Source organism: Mercenaria mercenaria, chromosome 9 (genome assembly GCF_021730395.1).
Source record: "Mercenaria mercenaria strain notata chromosome 9, MADL_Memer_1, whole genome shotgun sequence".
In the NCBI taxonomy this organism is placed as follows: Eukaryota; Metazoa; Mollusca; class Bivalvia; order Venerida; family Veneridae; genus Mercenaria; species Mercenaria mercenaria.
In genome coordinates, this window is record NC_069369.1 from 40,656,530 (window position 1) to 40,674,245 (window position 17,716).

The 17,716-nt window shown below is 36.2% G+C and overlaps 1 protein-coding gene across 1 annotated transcript; it reads left to right on the top strand.

The window, feature by feature from the left end:
• Positions 1 to 1,921: 1,921 nt before the first annotated feature.
• On the top strand, positions 1,922 to 6,621 carry LOC128559269 (uncharacterized). Its single transcript, XM_053550529.1, has 2 exons — positions 1,922 to 1,940; positions 5,939 to 6,621. The coding sequence occupies exons 1-2, from the start codon at positions 1,922 to 1,924 to the stop codon at positions 6,619 to 6,621; spliced, it is 702 nt and encodes a 233-aa protein (XP_053406504.1).
• Positions 6,622 to 17,716: the final 11,095 nt, after the last annotated feature.

Sequence of the window (17,716 nt, forward strand, 5' to 3'; positions counted from 1 at the left end):
TAATCCCTGTAACCTCTAAACGGCTAAAAACGACGATAACGTCAGTTACGCTAATGTACGCCAACAATGAGCGTAACGGCCCTATTAATATCTCTTATTCTTTGACGTCATGTCAGTACTTATTTATAGTAATACTTTAAAAAAAAAATTGACCTTTTAACCAACGCCAATCGGGCTTCAGGTCAAATTGCAATGACTAGAATCACAACAATGAAATAGTTGCTTCAATTTTCCTAAACTTCTCAAAGATTTGACATGATAGATCATAAAATAACTAGAGCTATCACTAAAGGTGATGAATGTACCCCCCACAACCGCATGCACTGACACAGTACATTGCAATTTGACGCACACAAGATTGCATAATTATGTGGACTGTATGTATATAGACTGTATGTATACAGTATAGTAACAAAAAACAAAGTCCCACAACTATGCAGAATATTTATCTAAAAGAACGTAACATGCACCATGCACAACTAGGGTTGGTACTGATCACTTGGGAGAAGTTTCATTAAATTGTGTGCAAGTGTTCGGAAGATTAGGCGCGCACAAGATTGCATATGCAGACTGTATGTACATAGTATGTTAACAAGAAACAAAGTCCCATAACTCTGCAATTTTTGTTGTTGAAAGAACCTAAAATGCCCCATGCACAATTACTATTGTTACTGATCACTTGTGTGAAGTTTCATTAAATTGTGTCAAGGGGATGAGGAGAGATGGTGTGCACAGGATTGTGTCTATGTATATAGTATAGTAACAAAAAACAAAGCCCCGTAACTCTGCAAAAACATTTTCTGAAAGGACCTAACATGCCCCATGCACAACTACTGTTGTTACTGATCACTTGTGTGAAGTTTCATTAAATTGTGTCAAGGGGATGAGGAGAGATGGTGCGCACAAGATTGTGTCTATATATATAGTATAGTAACAAAAAACAAAGTCCCGTAACTCTACAATTTTTTTTCTGAAAGGACCTTACATGCCCCATGCACAACTGCTGTTGTTACTGATCACTTGTGTGAAGTTTCATTAAATTGTGTCAAGGGGATGAGGAGAGATGGTGCGCACAAAATTGTGTCTATGTATATAGTATAGTAACAAAAAACAAAGTCCCATAACTCTTTTTTTTTTGTTTCTGAAAGAACCTAACATGCCCCATGCACAACTACTGTTGTTACTAATCACTTGTGTGAAGTTTCATTAAATTGTGTCAAGGGGATGAGGAGAGATGATGTGCACAAGATTGTGTCTATGTAGTATAGTAACAAAAAACAAAGTCCCGTAACTCTACAATTTTTTTTTCTGAAAGGACCTAACATGCCCCATGCACAACTACTGTTGTTACTGATCACTTGTGTGAAGTTTCATTAAATTGTGTCGAGGAGATGAGGAGAGATGGTGTGCACAAGATTGTGTCTATGTATATAGTATAGTAACAAAAAACAAAGTCCCGTAACTCTGCAATTTATTTTTTGAATGAACCTAACATGCCCCATGCACAACTACTGTTGTTACTGATCACTTGTGTGAAGTTTCATTAAATTGTGTCAAGGGGATGAGGAGAGATGGTGCGCACAAGATTGTGTCTACGGACGGACGGACGGACGGACGGACAGACAGACAGACAGACAGACAACCTGTAACCAGTATACACGCCCCCCTTACAACTTTGTTGTCGGGGGGTACAATGATTAGAAATTCTTGATTCTTCAGCGCTGCATTAGTTTTCCAACAGATCTAAAAACACTTACATTTCCGGTACATTTTCAGAGCCACATTCGTGCAACTACTTGTGTTTCCCAGGGTTCAGTGTTGGCTCCTATTGTTTTATATGCCAACAAATGTTGTGATTTATATTGTTAGCAAACAAAATTACATTTGTGAAACTAATCCCTACCTTACATTTCTTACAAAAATGAGCAAGTCGGTTGAAGGTTAGAAGAAAAATTACTAGGTATCATAATACAAATTGTACTTCTGTTGGAATGGTCACATCGAAAATATTCTTTAAATATGCAGTTCATTATACTTACTGTCTCGTATAAAAGCATTTCTTTCTATTCCTTTGCGTATAATGTGTTTTACCACATATTGATTACTGTTGTGTCATTTATGGAAACTGTACCACTTTTTCAGAAGATAAACCCACTAAGTTTTAATTTCGGACAAAGATTATTACCCACCATCTGCTGAATATTTTCTAAATTGGATGATATTTTTAAAGAGAGTCTTTTTTTCCCCAAAGCTATTCTGGTATTTAAAATAATGAATAATCGTTCCCCTTCTTTCTTACTGAATAATTTCATTTAATCATCAGACTTTGCGTTCACCGTCACATCTCCAGACCAGGTACTGCATTCAAGTCATTACTGTCTTCTGAATAATGTATATGGAGTAACCTTCCTCATTTCAGATCTGATATGCCTGTCAACCACTTTAAGTCCCTATACTTATGGAGTAATCACACATCCATATAAGTACTTTTTGTTCTATGCCATATTTCAACTTAATAGGTAGGTCGTATAGTATGCACTGTGCATTCTGTTCTTGAATTTTTGATTGTTTGTATATTGTTTTTAGTACCTTACTTTTCTAGTTGAGTTTCTAGTTATGGTCAGCTTCATCATCATCATCACGCAGTTCTTTACTTTCCAATATACCTGACAACACAACGTCACTCGCATATCTTCCAAATTATATATAACACTTTTTGAACACCCCTTGCTATATGATTCTTAGATATGTATGAAAATAGTTTAACATACTTCTCTACTAACTTGCATCATGTCACGGTACAAACATTTTTTCTTGGGAGGAAAACCTTGTAAAATATGCAAATCAATTAAGAGGTTAGTCAACAAGTACAGTGTATAAAAAGCAACATTTCAAATACCGGCAAATCTGCTGAAGTGCTTTTGAAGGCCACAGTAATTAAGTCATTTTCTTTGTGTTCCATTCCTAGAATTGTTGGCAAATTCTGCACTTGTCGCTGCAAATAGTTATTGTGCTACAATTAGTTCTGCTAAATAGCTCCGTTCTCTAGCCTTTCAAACTTCGTATCATAGACAAGTTCCAAAGTTTGTATTGGACGTTTGGTATGCAGTATTTGAAATGAATTTAGACGTGTACATTTCAATTTTCAAGTGCCATTTATATGTCTGTATAAAAAACATTCTTACCAACACTTTAGCACAACGTATAAACCGTATAATTAAATGCGGTAATAATATATTGAAATTTTCTTGTCATTGTTCGATAATTTTAATTTCTGGGATTTCTGAATGCTCTGTAACATTTTCCCATAACATTTGACTATTGAAGCAAAATGCTTAGCATATTTGACTTATCATACGAAGAATTCACACCCTAATCTTAAACGGGACTATTTTCTCGTACAGTTATCACACGGTACACATCTATGGAAAATATGCCCTTTTAGTCCAGTTGTTTAATAACATTGCTAGTAGACACTAGATGAGTTAAACATTAAAACCACATGCAGAATTTGTCAAGGAAAAGAAATTTCAACAAAGCGCGATAAACACAGAATGTTTCAGTTTCGAAAATTCAGTACGTCGCACAGTAGGTGGCATTGGGATAATAAATTTGCTAAGTTGATGGCTTTGTTTAAGAATGAAGCATAATAAAAAGCTCACAAGTTGACAACACCGATGCCTATCGGGTATTCCTGTAGCACAAAACCAAGTTTGTAATGTCTAAATTGTTCATGGGAACCTGCAAAACAGTTCCTGATCAACCCTGATAATTGTTACACTACAATAAACTGTGTTATATTCATAATTAAACTTTGATTACTCCTCTGGGACCCTAACAGTTGCGATAGGAATCAAAGAATCTAGATTCAGTATACCTCTGACATTACGATAAGCAGTCATCAATTTGCCAGATACTCTTCAAAACGGAGGCGCAATTTTCTGAAAAGATTTGGCTGCAATGCTCATTTGTTAATGTAGGAGTTCATATGTTTTTTCGTTTTTCCTGATTAAGATATTCATGTTTCATTTGTGATAAGTCATTTTATTTGAAACCCGAATCCGATCGCAAACTGTTTCAGAAATAATGCGATGCGTGTCTGCGAGATAGTAGACAATTTTTGTAGTGAGTCACAAACGAAAGTGTAATTAAACTGAAATACGAAGCATTGCTGTTTTAAAAACATTTAAAACAAACCTTTTTGATTTTTTTATACTGCTTGTAAAAAATCATTCTCAATCATTTGAATTAAACACTATCACCGTATGTTGATGGTCTTTTTATCTACTAGTATTTTTTTTTTCCATGATGTTGTTGTTGTTGTTGTTTTTGCTGAAAGGCCAATGAAAGAGTTTCTGTTCACACTATTCTTCTAGTTAACATTAAGTTCGTCTATACAAATAAATGCTCACATTTCTCTGAGAGTTCAAAATAGACGAGATTTTTATCCCTAATAATAGGCTATCATCCACAACGAAAATAAATGTTCCATTCCCCTGCAATTGGCTTTTCCGACGTCTTGTAACCTCACTAAACAAAAAACCAATTGGAGTATTTCACCATAATGGCAAGCGATTAATCGCACTTGTGTCTAGATAATAAGAAATTGATGGGTTATTTGTGAGCAATTTGCGAAATAATTGACATAAATTCCGCGTGTTTATTTCTTCTAAGAATGTTCATATCAATCAAACGCATCAGATCAGTAAAAGGCATTCAATTCCTTCTCCAAATTAACTTGCTACGCCAACAAAACGAAGCAAATTATTGTCCCAAATGATCAGTACTGGGACCAAATCACGCCTTCTGCCCTGCTTATCACTCTGCAAATAGAACAGACGGAAAATAATTCCCCTGTTACAGACCAGCACCATGAAGATAACGTACTAAATCTTCGAAGATATTTAGAGTCAGGACAATTATTTAAAATGATGGAAGCAAATGTCAACTTTTATCCATAATTGGACAAAGTTCCGATCCTGACACGCGCTTTAACCTTTGACTGCAGTCAGTCATTCTGATTGGCACTTTATTAGCTACATTTACAAATCAGGACCTATATTTCCGATAGCAACATTTACAATCAGGACCAATATTTCGACAACCGGCGATAAGGAATTGCAAAAATAAAAAAATCATTTGTAAGCATGGTCTTTAAGGTGCAGTAGTCATAATAAAACTAGATTTTTGAGAACATCCAAATGACTCTTCCACTGAAACTTAATAAGATATAACCTAAGACTTGATATAGTTTACAACGTATTTTCTTGCATTACAAATCTACACATACAACTTAATAACATTACAAAGACATACGATGGTTCAAACGTGCTGGGAAAAAACGTCCTATTAACCTTAAATATTACCACCCCAGCCATTAATTTAACTTAAAAGAATTAAATGTATGTTTATACAGTGATACAAATATTGCTCGTAGAAAGTAACGTGGCAGAAGAGAGAGGGGAGTGTAAAATTTTGATTTCATCCCCTATGTTATAACAGTAATTGCACAATTATGATAAAATGATTTTATCATTTTTGTAAGTATTGTAAATAAATATAAAGTTAAGTTCCCTTACATTGCTATGATCGAGTTTTCACTATACAACGACTTGTTTTTGATCACATGGCAGTCGACTCATTTACTAAAAAGGGACAACACACATATTTTATCGACTTATAATATTTCTAGGCCAAATCAAAACAACGGTTATTTATATTTCAAAAGTTGAACATTTTAACACAAATTCATGAACACTTGTGTGGGAAAAACACTTGAAAGAATGCCAAATTACTGAAACGTAACAGATAAGTATGTTTATTTGAGTGAAAAGATAACATAAGAGAAAATATGTACTTTATAATAGATAGAACACGCATGGCATTTAGGTCTAAAAGGTAAGCAATCATTGTCATGCTCACTCAACATACTGTCCAGAGTGTAGGTTGGAGTTCTGTCTCAACGTGAGTGCTGCCCCAACATACTGTCCAAAGTGTAGGTTGGAGTTCTGTCTCAACGTGAGTGCTGCCCCAACATACTGTCCAGAGCGTAGGTTGGAGTTCTGTCTCAACGTGAGTGCTGCCTCAACATACTGTCCAGAGCGTAGGTTGGAGTTCTGTCTCAACGTGAGTGCTGCCTCAACATACTGTCCAGAGCGTAGGTTGGAGTTCTGTCTCAACGTGAGTGCTGCCTCAACATACTGTCCAGAGCGTAGGTTGGAGTTCTGTCTCAACGTGAGTGCTGCCCCAACATACTGTCCAGAGCGTAGGTTGGAGTTCTGTCTCAACGTGAGTGCTGCCCCAACATACTGTCCAGAGCGTAGGTTGGAGTTCTGTCTCAACGTGAGTGCTGCCTCAACATACTGTCCAGAGCGTAGGTTGGAGTTCTGTCTCAACGTGAGTGCTGCCTCAACATACTGTCCAGAGCGTAGGTTGGAGTTCTGTCTCAACGTGAGTGCTGCCTCAACATACTGTCCAGAGCGTAGGTTGGAGTTCTGTCTCAACGTGAGTGCTGCCTCAACATACTGTCCAGAGTGTAGGTTGGAGTTCTGTCTCAACGTGAGTGCTGCCTCAACATACTGTCCAGAGCGTAGGTTGGAGTTCTGTCTCAGTCATGCCTGAATAAAATGCAAGTTTCCGTAGTTGGACATTTCTGTCTGCAAATTGTGATTATGTGCATTATCAACAACTAGAACAGACAAAGGTAAGCCTTTCTTTTATCCATTTTATGAAGTTTCCGCTATCTATTTTATTGTGATAGTCTCCTGTACATGATGCTAGGATCTGTGGACAGCATGGATAGAATGTATAAACGTTACATCTGAGTCAATGATTAGTCTACCATCAGTACCAAACTGTTTTAATTTTTATCAAAAAACTGGCCCTGGACAAGACAATATCTATACTCTGCATTAGAAAGGTTCTATGTGTGTTCTCTTTCAGATGCAGCGTAGCTAGTATAGGGGTTTCTTCTATTTCTAATATGTCCCAGATGAAGCCTAGCTAGTGTAGGGTTTTCTTCTATTTCTGTTATGTTTCAGGTGAAGCCTAGCTAGCTAGTGTAGGGTTTTCTTCTATTTCTGTTCTGTTCCAGGTTTTCTTCTATTTCTGTTGTGTTCCAGATTTTTTTTTCTATTCTGTCATGTTCCAGATGAAGCCTAGCTAGCTAGTGTAGGGTTTTCTTCTGTTTCTGTTATAAATATTCCAGATGAAGCGTAGCTAGCTAGTGTAGGGTTTTCTTCTATTTCTGTTCTGTTCCAGTTTTCTTCTATTTCTGTTATGTTCCAGGTTTTCTTCTATTTCTGTAATGTTCCAGGTTTTCTTCTATTTCTGTTATGTTCCAGATGAAGCCTAGTTAGTGTAGGGTTTTCATCATTTTCAGTCATGTTCCAGATAAAGCCTAGCTAGTGTAGGGTTTTCTTCTATTTCTGTTATGTTCCAGTTGAAGCCTAGTTAGTGTAGGGTTTTCATCTATTTCTGTCATAGCTGGTGTAGGGTTTTCTTCTATTTCTGTCATGTTCCAGATGAAGCCTAGTTAGTGTCGGGTTTTCATCTATTTCTGTCATGTTCCAGATGAAGCCTATTTAGTGTAGGGTTTTCTTCTATTTCTGTCATGTTCCAGATAAAGCCTGGCTAGTGTAGGGTTTTCTTCTATTTCTGTCATGTTCCAGATAAAGCCTGGCTAGTGTAGGGTTTTCTTCTATTTCTGTCATGTTCCAGATGAAGCCTAGCTAGTGTAGGGTTTTCTTCTATTTCTGTCATGTTCCAGATGAAGCCTAGCTAGTGTAGGGGTTTCATCTATTTCTGTCATGTTCCAGATGAAGCCTAGTTAGTGTAGGGTTTTCATCTATTTCTGTTATGTTCCAGATGAAGCCTAGCTAGTGTAGGGTTTTCACCTATTTCTGTTATGTTCCAGATGAAGCCTAGCTAGTTAGTTTAGGATTTTCTTCTATTTCTGTCATGTTCCAGATGAAGCCTAGTTAGTGTAGGGTTTTCTTCTATTTCTGTTATGTTCCAGATGACGCCTAGTTAGTGTAGGGTTTTCGTCTATTTCTGTTATGTTCCAGATGAAGCCTAGTTAGTGTAGGGTTTTCTTCTATTTCTGTTATGTTCCAGATGAAGCCTAGCTAGTTAGTTTATGGTTTTCTTCTATTTCTGTCATGTTCCAGATGAAGCCTAGTTAGTGTAGGGTTTTTTCTTCTATTTCTGTTATGTTCCAGATAAGCTGGTGTAAGGTTTTCTTCTATTTCTAATATGTTCCAGATGAAGCCTAGCTAGTGTAGGGTTTTCTTCTATTTATGTTATGTTCCAGATGAAGCCTAGCTAGTGTAGGGTTTTCTTCTATTTCTGTCATGTTCCAGATGAAGCCTAGCTAGTGTAGGGTTTTCTTCTATTTCTGTGATGTTCCAGGTTTTCTTCTATTTCTGTTATATTCCAGGTTTTCTTCTATTTCTGTCATGTTCCAGATGAAGCCTAGTTAGTGAAGGGTTTACTTCTATTTCTGTTATGTTCCAGGAAAAAGCCTAGCTAGTGTAGGGTTTTCTTCTATTTCTGTCATGTTCCAGATGAAGCCTAGCTAGTGTAGGGTTTTCTTCTATTTCTGTCATGTTCCAGGTTTTCTTCTATTTCTGTCATGTTCCTGATGGAGCCTTGTTAGTGTAGGGTTTTCTTCTATTTCTGTTATGTTTCAGATGAAGCCTAGTTAGTGTAGGGTTTTCTTCTATTTCTGTTATGTTTCAGATAAAGCCTAGCTAGCTAGTGTAGGGTTTTCTTCTATTTCTGTTATGTTCCAGATAAAGCCTAGCTGGTGAAGGGTTTTCTTCTATTTCTGCCATGTTCCAGATGAAGCCTAGCTAGTGTATGGTTTTCTTCTATTTCTGTTGTGTTCCAGATAAAGCCTAGCTGGTGTAGGGTTTTCTTCTATTTCTGTTGTGTTCCAGATAAAGCCTAGCTAGTGTAGGGTTTTCTTCTATTTCTGTTATGTTCCAGATAAAGCCTAGCTGGTGAAGGGTTTTCTTCTATTTCTGTTGTGTTCCAGATAAAGCCTAGCTGGTGTAGGGTTTTCTTCTATTTCTGTTGTGTTCCAGATAAAGCCTAGCTAGTGTAGGGTTTTCTTCTATTTCTGTTGTGTTCCAGATAAAGCCTAGCTGGTGAAGGGTTTTCTTCTATTTCTGTTGTGTTCCAGATAAAGCCTAGCTGGTGTAGGGTTTTCTTCTATTTCTGTTGTGTTCCAGATAAAGCCTAGCTGGTGAAGGGTTTTCTTCTATTTCTGCCATGTTCCAGATGAAGCCTAGCTAGTGTATGGTTTTCTTCTATTTCTGTTGTGTTCCAGATAAAGCCTAGCTGGTGTAGGGTTTTCTTCTATTTCTGTTGTGTTCCAGATAAAGCCTAGCTAGTGTAGGGTTTTTCTTCTATTTCTGTTATGTTCCAGATAAAGCCTAGCTGGTGAAGGGTTTTCTTCTATTTCTGTTGTGTTCCAGATAAAGCCTAGCTGGTGAAGGGTTTTCTTCTATTCTGTTGTGTTCCAGATAAAGCCTAGCTGGTGAAGGGTTTTCTTCTATTTCTGTTATGTTCCAGATAAAGCCTAGCTGGTGAAGGGTTTTCTTCTATTTCTGTTGTGTTCCAGATAAAGCCTAGCTGGTGAAGGGTTTTCTTCTATTTCTGTTGTGTTCCAGATAAAGCCTAGCTGGTGAAGGGTTTTCTTCTATTTCTGTTGTGTTCCAGATAAAGCCTAGCTGGTGAAGGGTTTTCTTCTATTTCTGTTATGTTCCAGATAAAGCCTAGCTGGTGTAGGGTTTTCTTCTATTTCTGTTATGTTCCAGATAAAGCCTAGCTGGTGAAGGGTTTTCTTCTATTTCTGTTATGTTCCAGATAAAGCCTAGCTGGTGTAGGGTTTTCTTCTATTTCTGTTGTGTTCCAGATAAAGCCTAGCTAGTGTAGGGTTTTTCTTCTATTTCTGTTATGTTCCAGATAAAGCCTAGCTGGTGTAGGGTTTTCTTCTATTTCTGTTGTGTTCCAGATAAAGCCTAGCTGGTGAAGGGTTTTCTTCTATTTCTGTTGTGTTCCAGATAAAGCCTAGCTGGTGAAGGGTTTTCTTCTATTTCTGTTGTGTTCCAGATAAAGCCTAGCTGGTGAAGGGTTTTCTTCTATTTCTGTTGTGTTCCAGATAAAGCCTAGCTGGTGAAGGGTTTTCTTCTATTTCTGTTGTGTTCCAGATAAAGCCTAGCTGGTGAAGGGTTTTCTTCTATTTCTGTTATGTTCCAGATAAAGCCTAGCTGGTGAAGGGTTTTCTTCTATTTCTGTTGTGTTCCAGATAAAGCCTAGCTAGTGTAGGGTTTTCTTCTATTTCTAATATGTTCCAGATAAAGCCTAGCTAGTTAAGGGTTTTCTTCTATTTCTGCCATGTTCCAGATGAAGCCTAGCTAGTGTATGGTTTTCTTCTATTTCTGTTATGTTCCAGATAAAGCCTAGCTAGTATAGGGTTTTCTTCTATTTCTGTTATGTTCCAGATGAAGCCTAGCTAGCTAGTGTAGTGTTTTCATCTATCTATGTTATGTTCCAGATAAAGCCTAGCTAGTGTAGGGTTTTCTTCTATTTCTGTCATGATCCAGGTGAAGCCTAGCTAGTATAGGGTTTTCTTCTATTTCTGTTGTGTTCCAGATGAAGCCTAGCTATCTAGTGTAGGATTTTCATCTATTTCTATTATGTTCCAGGTTTTCTTCTATTTCTGTTCTGTTCCAGGTTTTCTTCTATTTCTGTTATGTTCCAGGTTTTCTTCTATTTCTATTCTGTTACAGGTTTTCTTCTATTTCTGTCATGTTCCAGATGAAGCCTAGGTAGTGTAGGGTTTTCTTCTATTTCTGTTATATTCCAGATGAAGCCTAGCTAGCTAGTGTAGGGCTTTCTTTTATTCCTGTTATGTTCCAGGTTTCTTCTATTTCTGTTATGTTCCAGGTTTTCTTCTATTTCTGTTATGTTCCAGATGAAGTCTAGCTAGTGTGGGGTTTTCTTCTATTTCTCTTATGTATGGTAGTCTCTCTCTACACATATATATACGAGCTTTGCTCCCTGCAAGACTTGAACAAACCACGCGCAGTAAATGCTCCTAGACGACCTTTTGATCCATGCAGGACTCGAACAAAACACATGCAGTTGATGTTCCTATATGGTCTTAGATACGTGTAAAACTCGAACAAATCACATGCAGCTAATTCTCCTAAACGGCCTTTGATCCCAAACACATGCAGTAAATACTCACTGCCTTTTATCCGAACAAGACTCGAACAAATCGCGCAGGAAATGCTCCTATACGGCCTTTGATCCATGCAAGACTAGAAAAAAACACATGCAGTAGATGTTCCTATTTTGCCTTTGATCCATGTAAAACTTGGACAAAACACACACAGTAAATACTCGTATACGGCCTTTGATCCGTGCTAGACTTGAACAAGTCACGCGCAGCAAATTCTCCTATACGGCCTCTGATCCATGCAAAACTTGGACAAAACACACGCAGCAAATACTCCTATACAGCCTTTGATCCATGCAAGACTCGAACAAGTCACGCGCAGCAAGTTCTCCTATACGGCCTTTGATCCATGCAAAACTTGGACAAATCACGTGCAGCAAATTCTCCTATACGGCCTCTGATCCATGCAAAACTTGGACAAAACACACGCAGTAAATACTCCTATACGGCCTTTGATCCGTGCAAGACTCGAACAAATCACGCTCAGCAAATTCTCCTATAAGGTCTTTATCCATTCAAGACTCGAACAAAACACATGCAGTAGATGCTCCTATACGGCCTTTGATCCGTGCAAGACTTAAACAAAACACAAGCAGTAAATGCTCCTATAAGACCTTTGATCCGTGTAAGACTCGAACAAAGAACAAGCAGTAAATGTTCCTATGCGACCTTTGATCCATGCAAGACTCGAACAAAATACACGCGGTAAATGCTCCTATACCGCCTTTGCTCCCTGCAAGACTTGAACAAAACACTCGCAGTAAATGCTCCTATACTGCCCTTGATCCATGCAAGACTCGAACAAAATACACGCAGTAAATGCTCCTATACTGCCTTTGATCCATGCAAGACTCGAACAAAATACACACAGTAAATGCTCCTATACTGCCTTTGCTCCCTGCAAGACTTGAACGAAACACACGCAGTAAATGCTCTTATACTGCCATGCAAGACTTAAACAAAACACTCGCAGTAAATGCTCCTATACGACCTTTAATCCGTGTAAGAATTAAACAAAATACATGCAGTAAATACCCCTATACGGTCTTTAATCCATGCAAGACTTGAACAAAACACACGCAGTAAATGCTCCTATACGGCTATACGGCCTTTGATCCATGTAGGACTCGAACAAAACACACAGAGTAAATGCTCCTATACGACCTTTGATACTTGTAAGACTTGAACAAAATACACGCAGTAAATACTCCTATACGGTTTTTAACCCATGCAAGACTTGAACAAAACACACGCAGTAAATGCTCATTACGGCCTGTGATCCGTGTAAGACTCGAACAAAACACACACAGCAAATGCTCCTATACGGCCTTTGATCCATGCAAGACTTGAACAAAACACACGCAGTAAATGCTCCTATGCAAGACTTGGAAAAAACACACGCAGTAAATGCTCCTTTGCAAGACTTGGACAAAACACACTCAGTAAATGCTCCTATACGGCTTTTGATCCATGCAAACTTGGACAAAATACATGCAGTAAATACTCCTATACGGCCTGCTTCTATACGACCGTTGATCCATGCAAGACTCGAAGAAAACTTATATGTAGTAATGAGGCTGTTACAGTCAGGTAAATGACGCCTATCCACAGGGCAGCACAAAATATGATTTGTTCAGCCGATTGTATCCAAGTTATGAAATTTTCCTCCGGTAATGGGGCGTTTCAGTAGCATTTTTACACTTGTTAAAGTCATCATAACAAAGAAAATATATTTCCTATCTAAACTTTGTAATGATGCGAACCAACAAGGCCAACATATATGATTTATAGCGATGTTACTTTAGCCGGGTCTTTATGAAGCGTGACAACAGTTCTGGAAAATGTGTTCATGTTACTTTTTTATTTCTAAAAGACTGACATCCAGTAGATAGAGAATTTTATCTACAATTTATTGGTATGTATACTGTTTACCATCTGCATTCTAATGGGTATTCAATGCTCACGTTTTCCTGTTCATGTCATAACGGCAGGCGCCTTAGTACGTCCCTCAGTTGTTAAATTATATCTACATTCTTGTCGTTCTAACTTCTACTACAAGTGTTCAGCTAAGAAATCGATAATAAGGACAAATGGAAGGAACTGGACTAAAACACTACCAATACAAATTTTCATTTCAGTCTTAGCGTTGAAGAATGATCAATTATTTTAATGGAATCCCAGATCGAACCAATAGTGTTTAGATATAAGTTAAACGCCACTCGTAATAAGGATGTTTTGATGCAAATATTTTAAATGGCCTTTGATTATTCAGAGCACCTTATTGAAAAGTAGAAAACTTATCATGAGGTTATCAATAATTAGCATAAACATTATTGAAACTCATTAAATATTCATATTGAATTCATATATGAAGGCTTGGCCCTTCTTATAAACTTTATTAATTATCACAACAACAGTCATTTAGTGCCGTGTGGCGGCTGTAAAATGTTTCCCCGCTCTTAGGTTCTGAGTTGTTATGTATTATGATCATAGAGTCCATTTATGTATACGCATAATAAACTTCTGCCCAAACCACAGCTAGGTGGCATTATGGGTATATGCATAAACTGAAATGGACTCTATGAACCAGAAGTACCAAAAATGTATAACACTAAGAACGGGCTATATAAATATAAATAACAACTTTATTTTCTGAAGGTAACATACTAAGCGTACAAATACAAATATCATACAACTTATTTCCAGTAATGGCGGATAAGTTTTTGAACACTAATTTTTCACTTGGCACGGCCGCAGAGGTCTAAATTAAAGCTAGTTTCTGTTTAAATTTCATTGTGGATGTATTTTTGACATTTTGGTAGAAAAAATGGGAGAGGAGGTTGTATTTGGTGAAGTGAAACTCAATTTTAGTATGAGTAGTACTTCCAGCTCACAGCAGTGTGATTTTACAGTAAGCAATGTTTGGTAGCTCTTTAAAATATGTCAGTTTTATATAGAATATATAGGGAATACTATTTATGCTAGTTTGATCTGTAAAGTATAATTATGTCACGTTGTTTTGTGTTTTAGTTGTATTTTATCATTTTTAGTATCATTGATTAAGTGCAACTCCTGGATTATAGAATCTATATGTTCATAGTGTTGTCATATAAATCGCAATCTTAATGAGGCTTAAAACTAACAAAAAAGGATATAGGTACAAGAATCGTGTATCTTCTTAAAGATGGATTTTTTGTTTTATTTCTACTAGACCAAAGTTTTACCGCACAGGATTCTATAGTAAAGTCGAGCCTTTAAACGACACTACTCCATTGTCGCTCAAAGAAACCTAATTGGAATAATGTATGGCAATGATCAGTCAAACTAGGCTCATTTATTTGTTTCGATATCATAAAGTGAGCAAATCATCTATTTCCTGATATTAACTACAGTAAATAACATTCTAAGAAACTAACTGACGTAGATTGTAGTATCAATCATGTCAATTTCCCTCTAGGAAAGACACCCTTATCGCCAATCAAAAACCAATTTTGGTCCAAAATTGAGTCAATTATTTCTAAAATGATCACTATTGCATTCTATACACGGAGCTAATTCCGTACTGACAGAAATTCCAAGAAACTAATTTAAAGATTAAAACCCGCCTTTACGATAAGACGATTTTGGCGGTAAATTCTCACTTTATTTGCCAAACAGGTCTTTTATCTCAATTCCACAGAGCAAATGTCCATTTATTTCAGAGCGATGTCTTGTTTACAAGCACTGTATCAGCTAAATTAATCTGACATTGGGTATTAAATATGGCGGTTAGAAATGGCGGCAAGACATGACTTCATTTCCGGTAAATTAACAACATCAATCACGTGAGGTTCGTCTGATCGGCGTTCCTCGGATATCTCAGTTCATATCTTAAATAAAAACGAACAAATTAAGTAAATGTCTATCATTTAGCCATTAAAGACTGAAAGTGATTAAATCTTAGGCATTTTTCCAAGGTTTCAATTTAGTTCTTGTAATGACGGAAATACGAAATAAATTGATGCTAATTTAGAGGGCAAAAATGAGCTGTTGATGTGTCAGAGAAATCATGTTAGTAAAATCTTCTATTTGTAAGCACAATTATTTCACTTTTACGATTACGACAAGAAACATTTGCTTTCTAAATAGTAAAAGAAAATGCACAAATGCAACGCGGACTAAAGGTATGAACGATTTTAGCCTACAGTAACAGTTACAAACCTTCTTATATTAAGGAAATTTTAGAACACATTGTCCGTGATGTGTCTACTAAATAGTTACCTGGTTTAATTTGTCATTATATCAATATTAAATAACCTTTCAAATAGTATAATTGTTAAAATGCTGTTCACCAAATTTACTAGGTACAATAAAAACTGAATAACATTACCTGAATAACGGATCGTTCCATTATTAAAAGTACAAAACGTCGCACCGACACAATTATAGGTCATATGGCGACTTTTCAGCTTTGATGGTGGAGGAAGACCCCAGGTGCCCATCCATGCCACTCGGCCAGCCCCTGCTATAAGAACGAAGAGTTACTTTCAAGTACAAATGTATTTTCGCATTCTACATAAAAATGCACGAATCGTTAGTTGTCATTGCTGACATAGGTAAAATCACAAGAATATAAGGATCTTACATGTTTGCCTATTTAAGACGGTTTTTTTCCTTACCCGAGGGACAGTGTGGAATGAAAAACCGAGCGTTAGCGGGGTTTTTTATCCGAGTGTCCCGAGGGTTGGGGAAACAGCTGTCTTACACAGGCAGACATGTTAGATCATTTTTCGCAGTTTTCATCATAATATCATGACGTGTATGGCCTTCCATAAATCTAAACATACATATCTAATAACATTTTCTTTTCAAGAAACGTTACTTGTACCAAAATATCGAACGATAAGATATGAATAGTAACCCTTTATTTGAGATTTTTTACGTCCGTTCTGACAAGGCGGCAGAAAACCGTTACATAAAACTTTTTTTTCAATGCGCATCAAATGTAGCAAATATTGTTTAAAATGTATAATAAAATGATATAAATGTAGCAATTAGTTTGAATTTTGACAAAAAATATCACTTCTTCGTGTTCGTTTAAATCACCGACCAATCAGAACGGACTAAGCATTTACGTATACGATTACCTTATTCCCATTGAGTACTTTTTGGAATTGGAGATCTCTGACCTAAAGTCAGACAGTATCAGGTTCATTTAGATGTTTATATTTATACTCTGTCTCAGTTCTTAAACTATTCATTTCCTATTCTTAAAACAGATTCTAAGACATACAATTTTGCAAATCAGTGAATAGATTGATGTTCTATATCATATCTACGTTCCATGTTGTTTTATTTTACTCATTTTTTCGATCTTTATTATTTAGAGTTGTTTCATTGGGTTATCGTCTAATTCAACAACTAGTACATCTTGATTTTTTTTTATATAAAAAAGTCTGAATCAAACCACAAGAAAATGTTGTGTCAATATTTATTCAGCAAGTTTATTTTACGTGAAAATTCAATTACAAAATTGTCGGTAATAATTTCTAATTATTTTCAATATTAGCTCAACAATTTAAATTTTTATCAACTAATGTTGTGTCTATATGATTAAGATCTCACTCATTTATATAGTTCATTAAACTGTTTATTCTTCAATGGGAAGATACCGATCATAAATAGGGGCAACTGAACATCAAAGCGTTCAAAAACTCTGCTGTTTATTCAAGTTTTATACTAAATAATTATTTCACACTCAATGATACTTTACTGACAATGAATTCTTTCATTATAATGTTATTTAACTTCAAGCATCAGAAAAATAATTAATTACATCTTTTTTTTAACAATGTCATATCTTAAAGACTCAAGATTGTGTTATATGGAGTAAGAGGAACTTTCGTTTTCAGCCGTACAATTAGCAAATATTACAAATATACTTAACACCATAAACTAGTTCCTAGACTGTGCTTTATTATTTTATTTTTCTACCTTTTTTTTCAAAGCTGTGAATGACCTTTGTCCTATATCATAATCTTAAAATCAGTTCTCTGAGAAAATCTTCTACAGGCTAGCTTTTGTTGGTATTATATAAAAGAAAAGAAAGAAAAGATACAAAAATCTGATTTTTGATATATTCTTATTATCAGTCTAGTAGATAATAAAATGCAAGATTTATCGGCAGTCCATTGTTTTCTATCCAGTATGTAAAGCACTTTTCTCTATATTCGCCTCGTTCAGAAATCCACAAAACCGCCGAACTTTGCATCATCGGTGAAAAAGTTCTTCGAAAATGTCTTTTTATATAGGTTAACTTTTGCTAATTCTCTTTCAAAGGGAAATAACAATATAAGAACTCGGTAAAATGTACCGTTGTTTTAACAAAATAAAAAGATGCTATTCAAACAGTGCTGTGTACACATGAAATTCAATGCTTTCAAAATATCACTAATGTGTTTCCAAGTTTTAAATCGTGTGATGACTGTA